Genomic DNA, 21,871 nt, shown 5'->3' on the forward strand with positions numbered 1-21,871 from the left:
GCTTATACTTTTAACTTTGTGAAATATGTAAGTAGGTTACGGTGGAATTCTGACCTGCCGCAGGAGTCTGATCTGCTCCATCTCCTCCCTGAGGTGCTCCATCTTTCTCCTCATGGTAAAGCTTGGGTCTGTGGAGCTAAAGTCTTGACGGTTTCCACGGGAGAAGGCTGAGTAGTAAACACATAGTCATCATCATCATCATGTTTTTCTTCATTTAAACTTTCTTCTATGAACTAACCTGTCTGATATTTGAGTCTGGTAAATCTTTGAATCTGCACACTGTGTAAACCTGGTCATTCAGTGTCTCCTTTCTGTTCCTTAGCATTAGCTTATAACAGAGGAAGTTTTGAAGTCTACCATGGCTGCCCTTCAAGTTTGTTCATGCACATCTTTCTAACCAGTAATAAAATTTACTGTTGAATAGCTCCATAATTACAATTTTCAATCAGTTGGCGGTTGCAGCCCTGGTTAAAACAAATAAATGTGCATTAACACACTTTGATGTGGAACAATAAAAAAAAACAAAAACAACCTCAGATATAGACTTTAAGGTTTCAAACAGTTTTAAGCTGTTTGTGGTATCTTCGTTCAAACCAGATTTACTGGATGAAATTACATGGCCATTAAAAGGCCTAACCAACAACAACATTTCTCGATTCCTCCATTTTTCACAGAACTTGGTACACGCATTTCTCACTGCAACGGTATGAGGGCTAATTTACATGAACGAAAAATATAGAGAGGCATGTCTTGATTTGTTTTGTTGACGTCTTTATGATGTATTATGCAGATGATAAACAAGTGATTTAATGATTGTTCACATAGCAGCACTACCTCTGCAGCAGCTATTGGTGGGTCTCAGAGCACAGGATGTTTTAAATATAACTGACTCAAATTATAAAAAGGGAAGCATTTGTGAGACTGATAACATTGCAAAAACAAGCGGCTTTGGTATTGTATGCAGGTCAATTGTATTTCTGTAAGACAGGAAGCACAGGCCTTCCTTATGCTTTCCACTGAATTGCAAAGTCATGAGAAAAAAATGATAAAGAAATACCACTTATTTCTTCAAACCTTGGTATCACTATCAGTTTAAGACCACAGTTCAAGATTACATCTTTCCAAAGAAAAGCTGTTCTTGACCTCTAAATTCCAATTAAACAAGAGTAATGGAGTTTTTTTTTTTTTTAAATTAAAAAGATTGTGAAATTTGAGTGCAGCTTCTGCAAAATAACATATCTGTGAAAAAAAACACTATGATGATTGTGTGTTTCAAGTGTGACTGCTAGAAGCGGTTTTAAAAAGGGAAATGTCTGTTTTTTTGTCTAGCACATCAATTTATATATATATATATATATATATATATATATATATAACGTTCATTGCTTACTTGCACTGAAAAATGCAAGTAAAAGGGGGGGGGGGGGGTAATAAAAGGCCTATTTACATCTAGTCACTTCATGCAATCGGATAGCTATCAGATCGTGAAAAGATGAGGTATAAACTCCCTCTGAAATGCTTTCAAGACAGATTTATATCTGATCATTCAAACCACTTTAGGTGGTGGTTTGAGATGCATTCCAGATGAAACTGGACAAGTGTAAATGCATTTGGTTGTTGAAGCCACATATGTAAATTTGACTTGGCAAAATGGTAATAAATGAATAAATAATGTGATAGCGTGTTATACCGGCTTCCGGTAGCCATATATGACAGCACTGCCGCAACACACATCGCCACAGATATGGCCATTCTTCAGCAAGCAGATGCAAACTGCCGCAAATTAAATTCAGTGTTCAGCGTCACATCCTGAAAGCTCAACACAGTGATGATAAGTAAATTGCAGTGCATATCTGTTGCATTCGGTGACGTGAACTTGGTTTTTTGGAGTTTTGCGGAGACACATTAATGTGGCCAAGTGTAAATGAATCAGATCGGATAGGTATTTGATCAGTAAAAGCTCATTAAGTGACAAGTGTAAATAGGTCCAAAGATTTACCTGATCTTGGTTTCAGGCCAAAGACAGTGAGAGTTGTGGTGAAATCATTAGACCGCATTCCCTCCTGTAACAACACAGACATTGTCATGTTGAAAAAAAAAAAAAAAAAACTGTGTCCGTAAACAGCAAACAATCCTGAAACAATCCTGAATTCTGAAATGGATTCAGTTTCTCCTGATTGAGATGGTCTTACATGTTTTACACAGATGTTTCCTTCCTTCATGAACTTTGTGAATGTAATATTGTACTTCTACAAAATGAGACAGGGCTACAAAAACCAAGGTTTTAAATGGATTTCCAAAACACTTTACAGACTGCTCTGACAAAAGAGCATGACTATAGACATTTCTGTGGTGGAAATTTTTAAAGAAGAATGAAATATGTTCTTTAGAAGACTGTTAATGAAAGTGCTTAAGAAATATGGAAATTCTTAAACTTTATTTTATTTATGTTGCAATCAGCCACAGAGGGCAATGGAACAATTGTATACTAAAAGTAGTCTGTGTTATGATTTTGTAGTCTAGAAAAGGTGCTTAGAAAAGAGTTTAACCAATCAATTTGAAGAAAACATATTTTTATGCAACATATAAATATGCGTGCCATTTTTTGGCTGTGAAGTTGTTTTAATAATGAGAACACTGGGGGTCCTTTTTGGTTACTGCTGTGCTGCAGGTTAGTGGGGCATTAGAGATTATTATTTTCCAAGTGATGGTGTCCATTAAGCTCTGTTGGGGCCTGTGGGGGCCACCTGAGGATAATATTAGTTTGGGATCACACCAATCTCATGCTACATCCACACGAAGCCAGAGCTTTCCCTATCCGATCTTTTTTTTTCTTCGTCTCAAGAAATATCTGCGTACACATGAAACCACTGAAACGACTCAAAATGATGTAGTATACATGCCAGATCAGTATGTGGTGCTGTAATTCTGCAATAGAGAAACACTAAAAACAAAGAATAAGACTTGGAGCATGTAAATAAACCTTGCATGCTGTATGCAAACTTTAGTAAAGCTTAGAAATAAAGCTTGGTAGCTTCTGCAGCATGAACACAAGCTTCTAGAGTCCGCTATTGTTGTTGTTGCTGTTTTGTGCTGTTAGCGGTGTCTGACTAGGGTTGACACGTGGGGTGATGACATCATCGTTTCACAAAATATACGGATTGGCTGTACACGTGAAAATGCAAAGGGCGTTGTTTCCAGATTTATCCACTCTGGGACCCGGTTTAAAAAAAATAGCGGTTTCACCTTCTGAAAACGCCGGATCCGTCTGGACGAAATGCATATACGATACAAAATTTTTGCGTATACAGCTAAATTCGTCTCCATGTGGACGGGGCTTCGGGTGTCTGGGGCGTTAGGTGCATAGAGTGAATTTCTACTACATTTCCAGGACTTGACCTTGCCTAAATATCACAATTATACAATTTCATGACCATGGAAACCCAGTAAAACAGTAGCACTCAAGCAGAGTGACATGCAGACAGTAACACACAAAGTCTCACCTCACAATCATTGTCATTGCCGCTGGAGTTTCTTCGGGCACTTTGACACTTGTACTGAAACACAAGGAGACAGTAGATCAGATTTGTGATTATATATATTTTTTCAGCCTTTAACATCAGAAATGCAGTCTAGCCAGATAAAGGGATTTAATTCCCCAGATAAAGTGCCCACGCTCACGTTTCACTGACTGTCTGATGCACGTTGCACACACAACAAAAAGTGCACGTGCTGACTGATACCACCACTTCCAAAGTGAATGGCTGGAACAACATAATCTGGACCAAAAGCGTCAAGTTACCAAAAACTACATATCCATGAACAGAAGTGTATAAACTGCTTTATTTTTTGCATTATATGAAATAAACAGTATACTTATTACTTTTGTACCAGCATAAATTCTGATTACAAAATTGACACACCTTTTCTACCATTTCTTTAGTGTTTTCTGTTCAACCATTTGTGGAGACTGCCACAAACTGAATAACAAATTTAATTAATTCATCCTTCACCAGTTTTATTATTATGGCACGATCCATTTCAGGAAAAAAAAAAAAAAAAAGATTTTTTTTGCTTTATATGTCAATCAGACAGACTCTTACACACTAGCACATTAGTTCTTACACATTCGCACAATAATATTACAAATATACCTTATGGCTCATTCAGAAAAATTTGTTTAAGTTCATGTTCTTAGTCCAGTTGCATTTTAAGAACAGATTTCGGTATACCCGACACCAGAAAAGTCTCAAGTGGTATCTGCCAGTCACACACACAAATAGATTCTCTTCCTGATTTCCCTTTTATGTGGATAGCTGGGATCCTGTCTGATCCAAACTGATTTACTTATTGATTCACTCTCTCCTTGTCTCTTGACTCCAAATTTCTTGACTTTGAAGGCTACTCATTATTCCAGCTCAACCATGACAAGCGATCACTTCCTCTTTCTCTGAGTCACAAACATTTCTCATTCTTTTTAAATCAATTAATTTCATTTGAATGTTAAAACAAATGGCTGTGAATGTTTAACCGTTTTATAAAACAGTGGCTTTATTCAGGAAGGCTATACAACTCTTTTTAGAGAAGAGAGTAAGACATCATATAATTGTAGACAAAACAAAAACAGAATTATCAGCATGGCATCATCTGCACTTGTCAGAGCAAAGACAAGGAGTGCACATTCTCTAGATGATTCCCATAACAGTCCCCGGAATACATTCAGTAATGACATAAAATTAAGATAAACAAAATCTGACACACCAGAGACAGATGCTGAATAATCCAGCATGTATCATCCTTCTTCTGGGTCAAATCACGTAGCTGTTGCGATTAAATTGCCTCATTCAAAAAAGATCAATTGGCAATCACAGAAATGTTTCCTGAACGAATTGCATGTATGTGATTGGATGAGTGTTTGAACAGGTGTGTGTCGGGTGTGTACAGGAATTTCATTGTGTGGTGAAACTGAAATGTCACTTTATGTTAAGTGTCTTTACTATGTAATTACATCAAATTAACAACAAAAGTACAACATTTATTTATTATGTTTATGTTGTATAGAGGGTGTGCACTGACATCACTTTCTTGCCAGGATACAACCCCTCAGCCAGATTGAGCGTTGAGTGTCACGAATTCATGACATTGTTAAAAATGGCAACAGCTTTCTAACCTGTATGCGACAGTGTTTTGTTTTGGGGGTTGGGTGGAAATGACAGAACTGTAGTTTCTTTATTTTTTTCCCCTCCATTTGGCCTAAAACACTGTCACTGAAGTTGAAATGTTGACTACAAAGAGGTTCAGATTTTCCTTTGTGGCGTTCTCACCGTATTTATGATTCTTTGCAGCCTTTAGCTGCTACCTACAACGAATTGGATTCTTAACTGGAAACTGACAGTAAATCACTCCTGCTAAATATTTACTTTTCGAAATCTTGCACCTGGGAACAATACAAGTGGGACAAAGATAGCTGCAGGTTGGAGTAATAGGCGTGATGAAAGAGGCATGCTGAAAGGTGAATTACTACAACAGAAACTAACCCATAACCCACACCCTGACAGACAGCTTTCGTGGCCCATAATAAAGATCTTTCTCCACGCCCCAACCTTTTGCACACCCATTACTCCAACCTGCAGATACCCACACTTGATACAAGTCAACACCATTGTGACTAAAAGTTTGCAAAGAAGTATTTCCTACTAAAGCAAGGCACTATTTGGCTCTGGTAGCAGACTGGTGGGAGTGGCCTTGGATGGCATCATGCAAAGTGCATTGAAGTTTTCCTACTTATTTGGTAATAGGGAAGACAACAGCCTTTTTTTCTCTGTTTTCTCTGGTAGCACCGATTTAAAAAAAAAAAAAAAAACTTTCTACTTTCTACTGTATAAGCAGCCAAGTTTTATTGAAAGCCTACTTTGCCTTCAGTGAAGTACCCCTTTAATATAAAATGGAACCTAATGTTCTTTCTTTCCATACCATTAGTGTCTGTCTATAGCAGTGGTAAGAAACAACTTTAAAAGTAAAAAAGAGCATTAAACGCTAATGCAAATGTATCAAAATTAATACATCAAAACAAACAAATCCTCCAAGAACTCTCATTCTTACTCTCAGCTACAGTTATGTACATGGGAAATAGTGTTATTGTGAAGTCATCTGGACACAGACTGGGCTTGCCCTCGAATTCTGGTCTTTTAATACTTCCATGGAAGCAGAGTGAATGCAAAACAATGTTTTACCTCATGGCAGTGTTTTTCTCAGCAAACAATAAAGGGAAATTCCCTCACAGAAGAACGGGTATGGGAATGTGCAATTTATCGCTGTGCTATGATTCAAAGGACAGGAAAAAGGACAGTGATGCATTTACTTGGATTTCATTAAAATTTGATTAAAAAGTGACAAGAACAGAGAAACAAAGTCTGCTTAAATAGCACAAACAATGATATGATTTCATTTTTACTGAACACATATTCTAAAACCTGTGCAAATGGGATCCTGGGTTATCTTCCTTCACCTTTCACATTGCTCATTACTCGGGGTTAACAATCCTGGGTAATCATAAGCTGCTGTTTCACACTGTACATTCCTAAACCCTGGGTTAATGTTCTTATTTGCATATTTGTGGTGTCAGTGTCACTGATTGGAGGAACACCGGGCACGTTTACCTAAAAGCTCTAGCATTGCGCATCCTCATATTATATAGTGCTGACTGTATCATCAAGTTTATCCTGAATGGACTTTTTGGATTAGAAAATGGTTGTGTTTTCGGTCACCATTTGACAGTTTTTCCCTCAAATGCTGAAGCTACTGTTGATAAAACGTGCTGTGAAAATAAAATGTGTCCAAAGCTCTTGAAAATGTGGCACACTATTGGTTGTCTTTTGCTATGCATCTAGTCGTAACATTCTAACACTGCAGTGTACAGGTTTTGCACTGCAATGCGACTTAAAAAGTTGTGCTAACCCCATTTCTAAATTACAAGTGTAAAACCTTTCTCTCCCGAGGGTCAAAAACAGCACTTAGAATGATGACAATCCAGGGTTAAGCAGAGTGTGAAAAGGTCTGTAAATCCTGCATTTAATAACCCGCATTTTGGCAGAAATATCCTCCATCAAATGTTTCCTGTAATTGTGGATCAGATGTGCACAATGCTCAGAAGCAATTTTGAACTACTCCTCTTCACAAAACTCTTTCAGTCTCAGTCTGTCTACTGTGAATCAATCTCTTGAGGTCATACCAAAGCACGCCATTTAAAGTGAAGTCAGGATAGGCCAATCCAGAAGGTGTATTTTTCCTTGCCATTCTGTTGTTCATCTACTTCTGTGCTTTGGGACATTTTTTTTTCTCAATACTCCTGCAGCCTATCCTGATAAACCTTTGTTTATCTGTTAAAGACAGCAAGCGGTCCAGGCTCCTATTTTACAACTGGCATGAGGCTTTGATGTTGGTGTTCTGTGTCTTTTCACTCCACACATGGTGTTGTGAGTTCTAACAACTTGTTTCATCTGTCTACAGAATGTTTAAAGCATCACCGTCACGTCAACAGAGATGTTAACATGCTTCAGAGATTTCTGTGACTCATCAGCTGACACTCACAATTTTTGTTTTTATAGTGTAGGGCTTGACAGGGATTCAGGTTATGTGACTGATTCTTAGCATCTTTTGTGGAAGTCAGTAACCTAGGAATTCAGACATGTTTTTCACCCTGCACAGTTTCTGCAAAGAGTTCAATAAAGATATTAAAAAGTGTTCGTTTGACTGTGTTGATCTAACATTGTGCTATAGTTTTCAAATTTTAAGATCTATTTATGTAGAATCCCGGCAAATATTGCAACTCTATAAGCAACTCTGAGACTATACGAAGTGAAAGCAGCAAGGTACAGGGAAATGAAACAATTTTAATCAGGCGCGGTCTAGAATTTTGTCCCTTTTTAATATATAACAATTACAGCTAATTATGTGAAAGATCTGAACATTCTAAGTGCAGGACTAGGAACTGATTCTAAACTCGCCATGCAGTGTTTCTAAAGCACCTCAAAAGAAAAAAAAATTGTCTCATCCTGAATTGCCATGTTTTAGATAAGGACAGAAGTAAAGGAATCAGTCAGGCATTTTAACAACATCTGGGCCAAGATATCAGGGTCTGAGACTACGGGTATTCTAGCTAGTGGTAATATACCATATCAAAAGTGTCAACACAGCACAAAAAAACCCTTCCAAGCTGAACAATTCAAGCAATTTTCCAACAAATAGCCCAGTGACATTTACAAGTCTGAAGCGGCATGAAGTGATTAAATATTTGTGTGTATGTGTCTTTGACAGAACAAGTAAGAGAAAGAGAGGGATCCACGAACAAAATATGTGAGCGTGAAAAAAACCGAGAACATGTGCGTGCTTGGGTGTGTACCTTCAGGTAGTCTTTTCTCAGGTACTTGTTTCTTCTCCGATCCTCATTCTGGTTGAGCACAGGAGGGATCTCTGGCCATCTTGGTTCTGAGTCACTACTTTCTGATTTCAAACTTCCATCAAACGAGCAAGAGGAAGAAGGCTGAGGAAAAAAATCACAACATTACAGTGAATGACAGGATTCAACTATAAAGAGGCCTGAGGCCAGTGTGAGAGTGTTTTGGACCAGTTGGCAAAACTGTAACCTGCTTTTGGGCCAGTGCTACGCTGGCACTGAAAAATCAAAACATTCATTGACATTCACAGATAATGTTATGTGGTTGGCTAACACAGATGAGTGTTTGTTGAAACAGAAAAAATGACAATTGATCAAAAGCATGAAAATATCAGTAAGAATGGGTTGAAAACTACAAACAAATTAGCAATGTTTTGCATTGCATGCCATTGTTTTCCAGCAAAAGTATGTTTATGAATTGGAGTTATATTTTAACTGCAAATTTTTTAGCTTGTAATGTAAGAAATAGGTGAACAAAATGTTGTAAAAAAAAAAAAAAAAAAAAAAAAAAAAGTAATGAAATATACACTACTGTTCACAAGATTGTACAGTAAAAACAGTAATATTGTGAAATATTACTACAGTTTCATATAACTCTTTTCTACATGAATATATTTAAAAAAAGAGACTTATCTTTGACAAAGCCAAATTTTCAGCATCATTCAATGTCACATGATCCTTCAGAAACAATTCTAATATGCTGATTTGATGCAAGAAAAAATTCTTATCAATGTTGAAAACAGTTGTGCTGCTTAGAATTTTTGTGAAAACCGTAAAAAAAAAAAAAAAAAAAAAAAAAAAACCTTTATTTGAAATATTTTTTGTAGCATTATACTGTTGACATGGATAAGCAATTCCGAACAGCTCCAGGTAGAACGTCACGGGTTGCCATCTCTTAATTATGGTAGTTATGACATGAATGCAGCAAGTTTATTGTTTTGGAAGAATTTTAAATAGTGGCTGCTGTTTGTTTGCAGTGCTCAATGACTGACGTCTGTCTGTACTCATAGCACTGTACTCATAGTATCATGTCTGTGAGAACAGGGTGCAGGAGGGTATGTAAAACATGTTGACAGCAAAATTTTTAGACATCGTATTATTTCATTTGGACCAAATATAATGATTGGATGAACATTCCAATGCCTTCCACAGACAATATATATATTTATAAAAATACATTTAGACTGTTTAACAGCGAGTGCTATCAGGATATGAGCAGACTTTCAACCAGTATAATGAAAAAATATTTCTGTAGAGAATCACATATTGCACCTTTAATGCATTCTTGCTGAATAAAAGTATACATTTATTTAAAAATATCAACCCCAAACTTTTGAACAGTAGTGCAAATATGAGTAAAATTACTACAAGAACCTTTACTGTAAGACTTTACTGTAAAGATAGAAATTAATGAGGTGGAGGAGGAATGTGATGAAGAAAGAATGACCTCAGAGAAAGCCGCATCTTCGTCAGTGAGATCAGTCTCCTTAAAAAATAAATACACACACAAAACAACAACAACAACAACAAAATAAAACCCAGAATGAGTAAGAATGGAATTTATTCACAGACACAATAATGAAATCAGCAGGCCCAGAGGAAATCTACAGACTGTTTCACTTTTTCTGCACACTGGGTGGGGGAGTGGGGGGTAGGGGGGTTGGGCTGATACAGATATTAGTATCTGAAAGCTTAAAGATGCAATCAGTAGTTTAGTGCCACTTTAAAAAAAAATAAAAATTTCACATGAAGAAATAAAGTGTTTTTGTGAATAGTCATCTGAATGATGTATACTCATATGAGATGAAAACTGTAGTCATAATAGTTTTCTATAAAAAAAAATATTTTGGTTATGCATGGTGCGGGTCACCCCGCTCAATGTGTTTCGCTATGCTGAAATGACATATTCTACAGTTTCAATAAATGTCAGAAAGAATCCTCTCGCTCATTGGCTCCATAGATAACAATGTAGTGTTGTTTAGTGATGCAAAGAGCAAACATTAGACAACTGTACACACTTATTTTTGTTTTTAACCAGCAGAGACAATGACAGAATCAGTACCTGTACCACAGAATGTTCTGAAGTCAGAAGACACAAATGCCAACAAAAAAGGCATGCAAAAGTTGATAAGTGTGCATACACACATTGGAAATATTTAAATGAAAAACAAATATTTGGAGAAAATCCTGAGTAGTACTTATTAGTACTTATAACGCACATATTCTGCATGACCATATTCTAGAACCCTTAACCCTACCCCATACCTAAACATAACCACTACAACAACTACATTACTTACTATCAATAAGCAGTAATTAGGATTTTATCGAGGGAAAACTCAGTGAACATGTGTACCCTAATTTAAAGTGCGACTAAACTTAAAAAAATAATGATGCTGATCAACGTCAATAGATTGCAGGGCAGCGTCTAACGTGGTATTGATACTTGCAGTACATGAAAAACAGCTATGCTAACGCTAGCTGAAGAACTACTGAATGCACCTTTAGAAGTCAGTCATGCATGGGCGGGGGATAAAAAGCATGATAGAATGGGTGGAAACTTCATGTGGGTCTGGTGACAAGTTAACATCAGATAACAGTCAACCTACTGATAAATGAAGAAAAGAATCAATGTTTTATACTGACAGATAAAGTGCTTTCAGTGCTAAACAAGGGCGTGTATGAAGAAGCCAATCCCACACTTAAGAAAAAGCCAAAGGACTGACACTTGGCGTGGTAATCCTTCATTCAGTGACTTTCCATTGTAAAGTCAGCCTTCATTTCTTACAAGGTGAGGCAAAATGAGCATGTGGCTACATGCATTATTGCATACAACGCAGACGTTCATGACTGTGTGTGCATGTAAACGTATGTATATTGGTACCTGTCCACTTAAGGCAGAGGCTGAGCTGCTTCCTTCATCTAGTGATGCACTGTAAAGAAAAAAAGAAACACTGAATGACATGGACCCCCATAATATACAACTGGGGTCTTTGGGGTGACTGCACTAAGATACTAATGTGTGCACTTATGTGTACAAAAATGGGAATGTGTGTGCATGCTCAAGTGAGTGTGTGTGAGAGGCCTGATGTGTTGCCAGATCATTAATGTGTCTGATCTGTCTGTGGAGGATGAGGGTGCTATTTCTTTCACTTTTCACTGCCAAATGCACATGTGTGAAGAGCTACAGTTGGCAGGTCAAAATTCCTGAAATCAAAATGTGTTTGCTGGCAGTGAGAGGCAAGTCTGGAGCTGTAACACTAAGGGTAGGATTGCTTTCTGCAGACAATGACAGGTCTTTTAAATTATATGATGTGTCTTGCAGTATCTGTCAAATTCAACAAGAATCATTATCAAATATGACTTTACTAAAACAATGTACACAAAGTTCATCAAACATCATATTTCCAATGTCACGCATGGAAAAACCCACTAAAATTTAGAGGTGGGTAGTGTGATGGAAATTTTGAACTAATAAATAATGAACTAACATTTATTTTCTTCTACAGGCCTAATAAGCTAACTTTGAAATAGAGAAACAGTCACTAGGACTGAGTGTTGTAACAAGCAGAAAAATTCTGCTTTGCTGGCTAGACAGCATCCTTCTAAGGATAAACAATAGTCTTTGAAAAACTGTTTTAACCTATTGAGTAATCTAAGCTATTAACCCGGTGATATTTTTTGATGATCTTGTGATTCAATTGTTCTAATCTAAATTTACTCTGCCAGTAAGCGGGACAGAGGAACTGAGATGTTTTTCTTAAATCTGAACCAATCATATTGAGACTGATGATAAAGAGTAAATAGATCATGTTATATTGACGGTGAAATGTACCTGAAATCCTATAAAACCTGCAGTATTTCTTTGTTTGGAGAGAGATTCTCTGGAATTGACGAGAACTCTCCCGGCCGTGATTAAAGCTTTGAAGGACAAAAACTGGAGTCTCTGGTTATTGCTGCAGCAAGTCAGGTTAGGGAACACTAGGTTTTGAGGGTCAAGACATTGACCGAGATATTATTGAGTGTCGATTTGGAGACGCTCCGAAAGATCAGGAAATTTATTGAGTGTCGACTGAAGACGCTCGGGTGTCGACTGGAGACGCCCCAGGAACAGGTAACTTAAGTCAGGTGCATCTTGGAAAATCTACCACAGTAGTAACGAAGTACATTTATTCTTGTAAAATGACTGTTAATCTCAACAAATTCGCTAACACTTTACAATAAGGTTCATTAGTTAACGTAAGTTAACTACATTAACATGAACTAATAATGAACTGCATTTCTACAGCATTTATTAATCTTTGTTAATGTTAATTTCAACATTTACTAATACATTATTAAAATCAAGAGTTGTATTTGTTAACATTAGTTAATGCACTGTGAAGTAACATGAACAAACTATGAACGGCTGGATTTTTATTAACTAACATTAACAAAGATTAACAAATACAGTAACAAATGTATCACTCATGGTTAGTTCATAAATGAACCTTATTGTAACGTGTTACCACAAATTAGATAAGATGCTTGAACACACATGTAAGATTCAGACAGGTGAAACAATATTTTAGTAAGTTGGATTCATAAAGACTTGTTTCTGAAAGAATGATTCAGTGATAGACACATTTTAACAGTAAATTTGTTGCCACCTAGTGGTGTAACAATGCAATCGATACAGTCGTTATTTGAAGTCCAGTTACATTCAGAAGGTAATTTATTATACATAAACATCAGCGTTTCTATCTGAATAATAAGTTTTGTATAACATAAATGGAATAGACCTATTTGTCACACAAAAATAATTATACTGTGCGTTTGAAAATTTTGTTTGTGAAGCTGTTTATATCTACACATGACAGCTCTCTTCAGATCAACGGCAGCGCGAACGCAGATTTGAATGTCGCGATTTTATTTTGTTCAAATGTTTAATATACACGTGCGAATCGTTGTCATTTAGGAAGTAGATTATGTGGGTGATGAAATCGAGAACGCGATCTTTTAAAGATTAATCGTGCAGCTTTGGGCACCTCTCTCTCTCTCTCTCTCTCTCTCTCTCTCTCTCTCTGCATTGTAATCTGACGTATATGAGTAGCGCGAGGGCTTTTCAGTGCATTCATTGCTATAATATTCATGATGTGAGAAGTCTCTATTAAAGGATACGCTCCCCGCACTTCGCCCACCCATCACACCAGAACCGTTTTCGGAACCGAAACTTAGAAATCTTGCACGGTTCCGGTTCTTTTCAAAAAACACTACCGGTTCCGGATGAGAACCAGTTCTCGGTTCCCAACCCTACTTACTAGCCTCGAGTACTTTATTGCTTGTATCAATGCAACTTTCATGAAGTAAACCTTCACTAAAAGCCTTCCTTCTGCCGGATAGTCCCTGACCGTGAACAGCAACAGAAGTTACATTATTACCCCCCCCCCCGTTTCCTTTTCCTTAGTTTATTTGACTCACCTGTTCTCTCTTATGCCCTATTTATTTCCCTTGTGTGTGCTGTTCCGTGCCGGATTGTTGTTTTTTTTACGTTTGAGCTTACAACATCCAGTTAGTGTTTTTGTTGGATGTCGAGTCTTGTTTTTGTTTTTTTTTGTCTACCCCTGCCTGGCATAGTCTACCTGATTTGGACTGCCTGGAATCCTGAGGTTCTCTTCTCCTGACCTGGTTTTGATAGCCTGGCCTGTTGGATCTCTTCCTTTTTCCTGTCCTGGGCAGCGTTTCCCAAAAGCATCGTAAGCCTAAGTTGATCGTAGCTCCATTGGTGGCAATGGAGCTACGATCAACTTAGGCTTACGATGCTTTTGGGAAACGCTACCATGGACTGTCAAGCCAGCACACCTGCCTGTTTCCTGGATTCTCTACTGCCTGCCTTACTGACCCAGACCCTTGCCTGCCCTGACATCAGTACCAGCCTGTCCCTTCTGGGTTTTTTGCCTGCAACTCAGCATCTGATTTTTCCTGACTAACGATAAGAATATTGTTTTTGTTCTGACCTTCTTGGGCCGGAGACCTTGAGTTTTGCCTTTGCAAATAAACCTTTATTATTCACCTGCAATTGGGTTCTCTCTCTCTGTTACTGGTCCTGACAGTTTTCTAATTTAAATGAGCAGCTGTGTGTGTGGAGAAACAGTATGTTTCTGGCACATTAGTATGAACAACTGATGCCCTGGTGCACTGGTTCAGTCATACTGTGATTCTCTAACCTCAGGATTGAGACTGCAGTTCTGAATAAAGCAAAATCTGTAACTTTAACATTTATTCCAAGGATCAAATCTGAGATGATGACAGAAGAAGACACTAGTGGTTTGATACACAATAATGCAATGGGTCTGGGAAAAAAAAAAAAAAAACTATTTCCAGGTATATACACATACCTGCCTCTACCTGTTCAACTGTCAAATCTAGCCTATAGCTTTCTCCACCCTGTTATCAGCTCTCTCTTGGTTCTGTTTTTTATTTTATTAAAAAAAAGGGTGTTTCCACAATCAACAAAGAGATCTCAGAGATATAACTCCTGAGGATTCTCCACCCTACAAACGCTTATCGTTTCAAATCAATGTGCAAATGTGAAGGTTTGTTTTTATGAATACCGAATAGTCTGGTACCACTAGACACACTTTACAATAGCATTATAAATCATTGGCAGATAGAAATAAAAACAAGGTAACATGTAAGAACAACACCTTACAATATAGTTCTATTTGTTAACATTAGCATTTGTTTCTTGAACAAACATTCATTGACATTAATGCTATATCAATAAAAACAAATTAACCATGAACAATATATTTATTAATTGATACTAACTTTAATAAATGCTGTAAAAATGTTACATTGGTTCTTGAAACCCAATGTATTAACTAATGTAAACAAATTTAATGTTATTGTAAAGTGTTATCTATTTTACAATATGTTGCATGTTAATGTTAACAATATTTTTTTTACAGCATCAAAGTAGTCATGAAATCAAAATTGACCCCATTTACATTGTTAGCACACATTACTAGTCTTGTGATGAACAATTAATTCATGCAATTTAATACACAGAAAAAAATTGTTAGTTGTGGTACTCTTTAATCAAAATCTGAAAGTTTGCTTCTGCTCTCCTTCTCCAGTGACGTCAGTTTGACAGCTTGGTTTGAATATCCTTAACCACTCCCCTCAAACCATCAGTCTGCTATGGGGATGGATGGATGGATGGAGAGGAGGTACGCTAAAATAAACCCTCTATTCAATATTGCGTTTCACTTCAATAAATACGTCACAAAACTAAAGTCGGTTGCAACTTCCGGTTCACGGGGACTTTAATCTGGGTAATATTAATTTCTACTTAACTAAACTACCATTAACTGACTTTAATTTGCAGTGAAAAATCATTTATAAATTAGAATTAACCAAGATCAATAAATGCTGTAAAAAAACTGTTAATTGTTATTTCATGATACCTTGTCAATATACAGGAGCTTATTCTAAAGTTTTTATTAGTGATCGACCGATATTGATTTTTTAGAACCGATACCGATAATTTGTGTGTTTATGTGCCGAAAACCGATATTTATTTACTGTTATACTTCTGTTTTTGACCCAATTACAACACCACTGAACTGAACAAACCATTTTATTTATAACAATCACTCCCTTCTTGCATAGAAAACAAAACAAATCTTATTTATACACCAATAAATAGAGGGTCTGAAAGTGCAAAAAATAAAAAGTGCAGTGTTACTAAACTGTTTTTGTTTTAAAAATAACATTTTCAATAAAGCAGGTTACAGCAAAGCAGGTAAGTATACTTTATAAGTGCACGCAGTTGTCTAGTCTCCCCTCAGATGCGCTGTAATGGCGATCCTGCGCGCAATTCTCAAAACACCCACAAGATGGCGGCGTTTATCGGTAAATCCGATATTACAAAACCGATAACCGATTATGGTAAAATGCTTAAATATCGGGAAAATATCGGTAATTCGATATATCGGTCGATCTCTAGTTTTAATGATAATATAAAGTGTCATGACATTTCTAATGTACATTAACCATACATTAGCGGCTAATAAATATGCAACGTAATGATGTGAATTTTATTAAAGTTTTAAGATTCTGGTGTCATCCTCTTCCAGTTATTTTAGCTGTCTAAAAACAGTCCGATATACTGCTTGATATTGCAAACTGGTATTTGTTATAATATTATTTTAATTTAATATTATAATCATAAACAAACTGGTTTGTAGCACAAACAAATTTATCATTTTAATAAATTTACTGTGCTTTGTTATTCTTCTAGTTATTTACCTAAAACATAGGAATTCACATTCACAGGAAATAGCTTACTTGCGCTTTGGAAAATAAGGTCAATAAAGTAGACATTTCTAAGAAATGTGTGTGGAAGAGTTTGTGTGTGCACATCAGAATACCTTCTGACAGTCTGAGCTGGGGATCTCTGTTTGGTGCTGCTCCCTGAGTGGCTGAGAAACCTGCAAGAACAGAACAACCACTCAGTTTTTTTTTTGACACTTCAAATGATGCAGAAAAATATTTCAATGCTGGTGTGACTGTATCTGACACTGTATGAGAACAAATGTAGTCTTTATCCGTGGGTGTTTAACAAATGTATCTGTGACAAGAAGAAGGAAAAAAAAAAAAGCACAGGTGCTTCAGAGCAAAACTGAAAACAATTCCTACCCATGATAAGGGTAATTGTTATAGACTTGGGTCACATTATTTCATGATGCCATGACCTCTAAAATGTACAGGTTCAAAACATGCTTTAGTTTTTTTTACTCTGAACTGAAAAAAAAAAAAAGAAACACTGAAATCTGACGTGACACCACATTCACAGGTGACAAAAACAGATTTGTTGGGAATGCCAATTTAAACTGGCAGATTGAATTTCAAGTATTTTATCGCTATTTAAGATGCGATGCACTTGAAACATTATACAACTTGTGCGTACAGTCAGCGCTAAAGATGTGATTTGAAAAACAAATAAAATTTTTGCGCAATGATTTTATAGGTTAGACATGCTTCTGAGCATTCTCAAATCATGATGTCTGCCCAATGTTCCATAAAACACATTTATGTTAAATGAACCAACAAATTTAAAAGAAGAGTGTTGAAATTGCTGCACATCAGCAATTATAGAATGTGGGAATTTTTTTACACATGGAACACACTATCATCACCATTTGAACTTTGAAAATGGATATGCAATTGCAACACACTTAAAAATTGCAATACTTGACTTTGTGACATAATTAAGCCTAGACATGCATGTATATACTTACTAACACACAACGCACATAAACGCACATGGCTAGATGTACTGGACATGTGGCATACACCCTCATATCATATGACACATGTCCACCATTTGAAATAAACACACATATAAACACAAACAGCTCTCCTTCTACCTGTGAGCTCTCCCCGCTGCTCTTCTACGGTGTATTAGACTCTCTGCCCTACAAATTAGGGACCGCCTCCTGAGAGTCAAATGTCATGTGTGTACCGATCAGATCCCAGGATTAGGTGGAAATGGAAGGGATGGAGAAGGAGATGGAAGGAGAAAGAGGAGGAGGAATATGGTTCATTTGTTAGTAAACAGAGTGTCTGATCCAGTTACTTCAATACATCTGACAGCCATTCTCTTTTTCAGATGCAGCAGACTGCATGGATGAGAGTATCGAAAAGGCACTGCCAAATCTTGCTTTCACCTGTGAATCTATCATAGATGTAACTTACAATGAAAGAGAGCAAAGTCATCTGAGGTATCAGGATGAGGTTCAAAAGAAAGAAAATGTGAATACAGAGGAGAGAAGTAGAGTATTTTAAGATCTACATTATATAGGGAGAAGTAATTAGTACTGTACCTGTATTATACCTGTATATACCTGTAACTAATTACTGTAGTAATTAGTTACTGTACCTATGTATCTTTTTGGCTACTTTGTAGTTTTATGGAGTATCAAATATATTAGCAACTTTTACTCTCTATTGAAGTTAGTCTATTCAGTTAGTCAGAACAAAAGTGGCAGACGTTACTTGTTCAGATGACATTTTCCGGTGAAAATTCTTATTTTGGTCATACTTCCAAGACTACAATCTGTGATTCCGAAGTACAGTATCCACACCTATGTGGTGACTGACACCAAACATTAGATTCATACGCGCTGAGGAGCCGTGCCGAGGCACAACGCACGTAAATATAATAATTCCGCAAACAACTGCAATTGCAGGTTTCAAACAGAGATGGCGACAAAGAGGCAAAATTACAGACTGCAGCTTTAATAAAGTGTATATATATATATATATATATAAAATATTCCAAAGTTTAATGCTAATGGAGCCAAATATATCCAGTCTGGGCTAATCCCCGAATTTCCAATAACCCCAGAACAGCCTCTTTATATAAACAAATTTTATAATGTGCAGTCAGTGCAAGTCTTTGTTTTGATGTTTTTTATCGATTGACATCCCTAATATTACATATAATGCCTTGTTTCCACCGAGCGGTACAGTACAGTACAGTACGAATTAGAACGGTAAACTCTGATCCGGCTTGCGTTTTCACCGGCAACAGTATCTTTACTTGATAGGCGTGGTGTATGCCGGAAAGTAATGATTGACGTCATTTTCGCGCGAAGAAGAAAGCGACACAGTAAACAACAATGGAGGACATACAGCAGATCTTGTTCTTGCTTCTCGGCATGTGGCTGTTTGTCACAAGAAGAAGACAAGCTTTTATTGTGTTTCAACTGTATATTTAAAAAATTTTACCTCTTCTGTCATCATTCCCCTTGTAGAATGCACAAGTAACGTATCTCTGTCAACCAATCAACGTTCTGCAGAGTCTAGCTCCACCCTTTAGGTACTGGACTACTGTGCTAGGTACCCCAACAGAAGAGTCCCAAAAAAGTGGTAGGGTACGGTTCGGTATTTTGGTACCATTCACAAATTCTGACAAACAAAACAGAAATAATTGCATACTGTACTGTACCGTACTGCTCAGTGGAAACGAGCCATAGGACAGTGAGTCTGAGGGGGATACTGTATACGCGTTTGATGGGCTCTGAAGGTTGAATGACCATGTGTGATTTAGCATGAAAGATCACCTGTTCTGTTGCTCTTGTTGTAGCAGCTGTACTGCGATCTTCCTCAGATCCAATACTTCCTTTAAGTCATCCTCTTCCTCTTCAGCTAACTGCTCTTTCTCTGAGCTGAAGCAGATGAGAGAGAAAGGCAAAAAAAGAAAGAGACAAAAGGAGGTTATTGCTATTAAATGTATATTCAATTTATATCAAACAGTTGAAAACAAATCCTTACAAAATTAAGATGCTATTATAACATTACAGTCCCTGTGACGTTAAAGGAATTCATAAAAGAATGGATCGTTTAGAAACATCACATAATGTGGCATAACCAAAAAGACAAGGAATGTGGCTATGAATTTATGCAATAATGTGTTTAATTCATTTATGGTGGATCAGTACCGAATATACTAGTGCAAAAGATATTGTGTTTTTGGCTAGAAGTCCTGCATATGTTAGCATGATACAAGGACTAATGTTATAGGACCTTAATGAAGCCTTTGATCAGATGTTAGGGATGTCACAGTGAGGAAATTTTCACACCGGTATATAAACTTGAGGCAACACCGGAATTACTGATAACACCGGGGCTGATGTTGATCCAGGAGCATGTTTTATGTAGTGAAATCACGTTCACAATCTATATGCGGGGTATTGAAATCGCTTTTGAATGCATGCTCGCTTTTGCTTCAGAATTCGCAATCACGTGTACTCTGTGTACAGGGAGTGGCAGTACTGACTGCACACTTTACAAGATAAGATATTTGTCCATGACGCTCAGGATCTGTTGCGCACGAAATCCTCCGCCATTGTCTTATCAGTCATCAGTCATCTCTAAATGTCAGTCAACTAAATGTTTTTTTGTTTTTTTTTCTATAATAAAAAGAAAATGACAGCAAGGGCCGTGCCGCGGTGGCCAAGTAATGTAATCGGTGTACGGCTGAACACAGTGTAACACCGACTACCAAGTAAGTCTCGTAGACGTGATATTGCATCTTACAAGAGCTGTAAACACTGGTAGGAGACAAACACATCAGTGAGTTTAGTGAATGATGGGATACTGCAATATGCCTGAACAGTCTATTTAATAGCTGCTCTATGACATTCCAAAGGTGTTTGATGGGGTTCACATCTGGGCTTTGTGGGGGCCAAGTTACTCTACACCATACTCTTAAACCATTTTGTATTGTATTGTGGTTCTTCCTAAAACTGCTGCAACAAAGCTGGAAGCACACAATTCTAGTCCTTGTATATGACAAGATTTTTTTTTTTTTTTTTTACTGCAATTACTGGAATAGCCAAACCTGGCAATTAGAATGCGCATTGCCACATACTTTTGGCCATAATAGTGCATTTATCTCTGTTTTATGTGCCTTATTATCATGGCTTTGGCAGCAGTGTGTGTATAGTCATTATTACCGGAATATTTTGTCAGCCGGCCATCTGTACATTATTATACCTTCACAGCCAGTGAGAGACATCAAAAGCACATCTCATTTCAATTAATTATGCAAATTCCACTGTGTTTTTGTTACAAGTTAGACTAAAGGCTGGAATACACTACACAACTTTTGCCCAGAGTCCGGAGGAGTCAATGTCACAGTAGTTGCCGAAAATCAGAGCCAGTCTGCAGATACTAGGCAGTTGGGAGTTGACAGATTTCACAGAAAATCATGTAGTGTATGATGGGCACTCAGACTCCAATTTTTTGGAGAGGAGAGTGTCAGAAAAAAATAATCTTAATTATGTCAGATAACACTTAAGCAAAACATGGTCAGGTCAAAGTGTCTAAATAATTTTTTGGTTCCAAATTTCAAAAATCAATTTTACTGGTAGTCCACTGTATGAAGAATGTTTGGGTATAATATGTCACAGTTTACTTTATTTTGCTATCCTCACTTACATAAATGAACTATAGTGTCCTGTACCCACTAGTAAAAATATATAAAAAATGTCTGAATAATTTTGTGATGTAAATGCTGAATTTAATGATGTAAATTCAGTGATATAAATGCTTTGAGTTACGAATTTTATAAAAAGCATATTAAATCCAGCTAAAAACAACAACAACAAAACCCCACAAACCTCATATCAACCATAGTTTGGCACCACCCATTTTTACCATATAAGAAGTTCCTCTCATCCACCAATGTACACGCCTATAAACAGCTTTCACAGCGGCATGTACACCTACTCGAGTGGATACATCATAGGAACACTACATAACCATGATCTAGTTATTTGGAATTTTCCTTATGACTCAAGTATTTGTTTGTTTCTGTTGGACATTTGGATACTACAAAATCTGCCAATTCTTCGGAAAACATTG

General features: G+C 36.9%; 1 protein-coding gene across 4 annotated transcripts in view; it reads right to left on the reverse strand.

Moving 5' to 3' along the window:
• The window catches only part of lrch2 (leucine-rich repeats and calponin homology (CH) domain containing 2), a 75,663-nt gene that overhangs the window by 6,764 nt on the left and 47,028 nt on the right, over positions 1-21,871 (reverse strand). The window contains exons 11-19 of one of the 4 annotated variants that reach the window (XM_051893008.1): positions 19,567-19,671; positions 17,869-17,937; positions 16,870-16,929; positions 11,340-11,388; positions 9,903-9,941; positions 8,402-8,542; positions 3,504-3,557; positions 2,000-2,063; positions 55-167 (exon numbers count right to left, since the gene is read on the reverse strand). In XM_051893008.1, coding sequence (XP_051748968.1) covers positions 55-167; positions 2,000-2,063; positions 3,504-3,557; positions 8,402-8,542; positions 9,903-9,941; positions 11,340-11,388; positions 16,870-16,929; positions 17,869-17,937; positions 19,567-19,671 — 694 coding nt within the window. The remainder of the gene's footprint in view (positions 1-54; positions 168-1,999; positions 2,064-3,503; positions 3,558-8,401; positions 8,543-9,902; positions 9,942-11,339; positions 11,389-16,869; positions 16,930-17,868; positions 17,938-19,566; positions 19,672-21,871) is intronic. The other 3 variants (XM_051893009.1, XM_051893010.1, XM_051893011.1) reach the window with 3 other exon arrangements.

The sequence above is a fragment of the Ctenopharyngodon idella genome, chromosome 5 (assembly GCF_019924925.1).
Source record: "Ctenopharyngodon idella isolate HZGC_01 chromosome 5, HZGC01, whole genome shotgun sequence".
Taxonomy (NCBI): domain Eukaryota; kingdom Metazoa; phylum Chordata; class Actinopteri; order Cypriniformes; family Xenocyprididae; genus Ctenopharyngodon; species Ctenopharyngodon idella.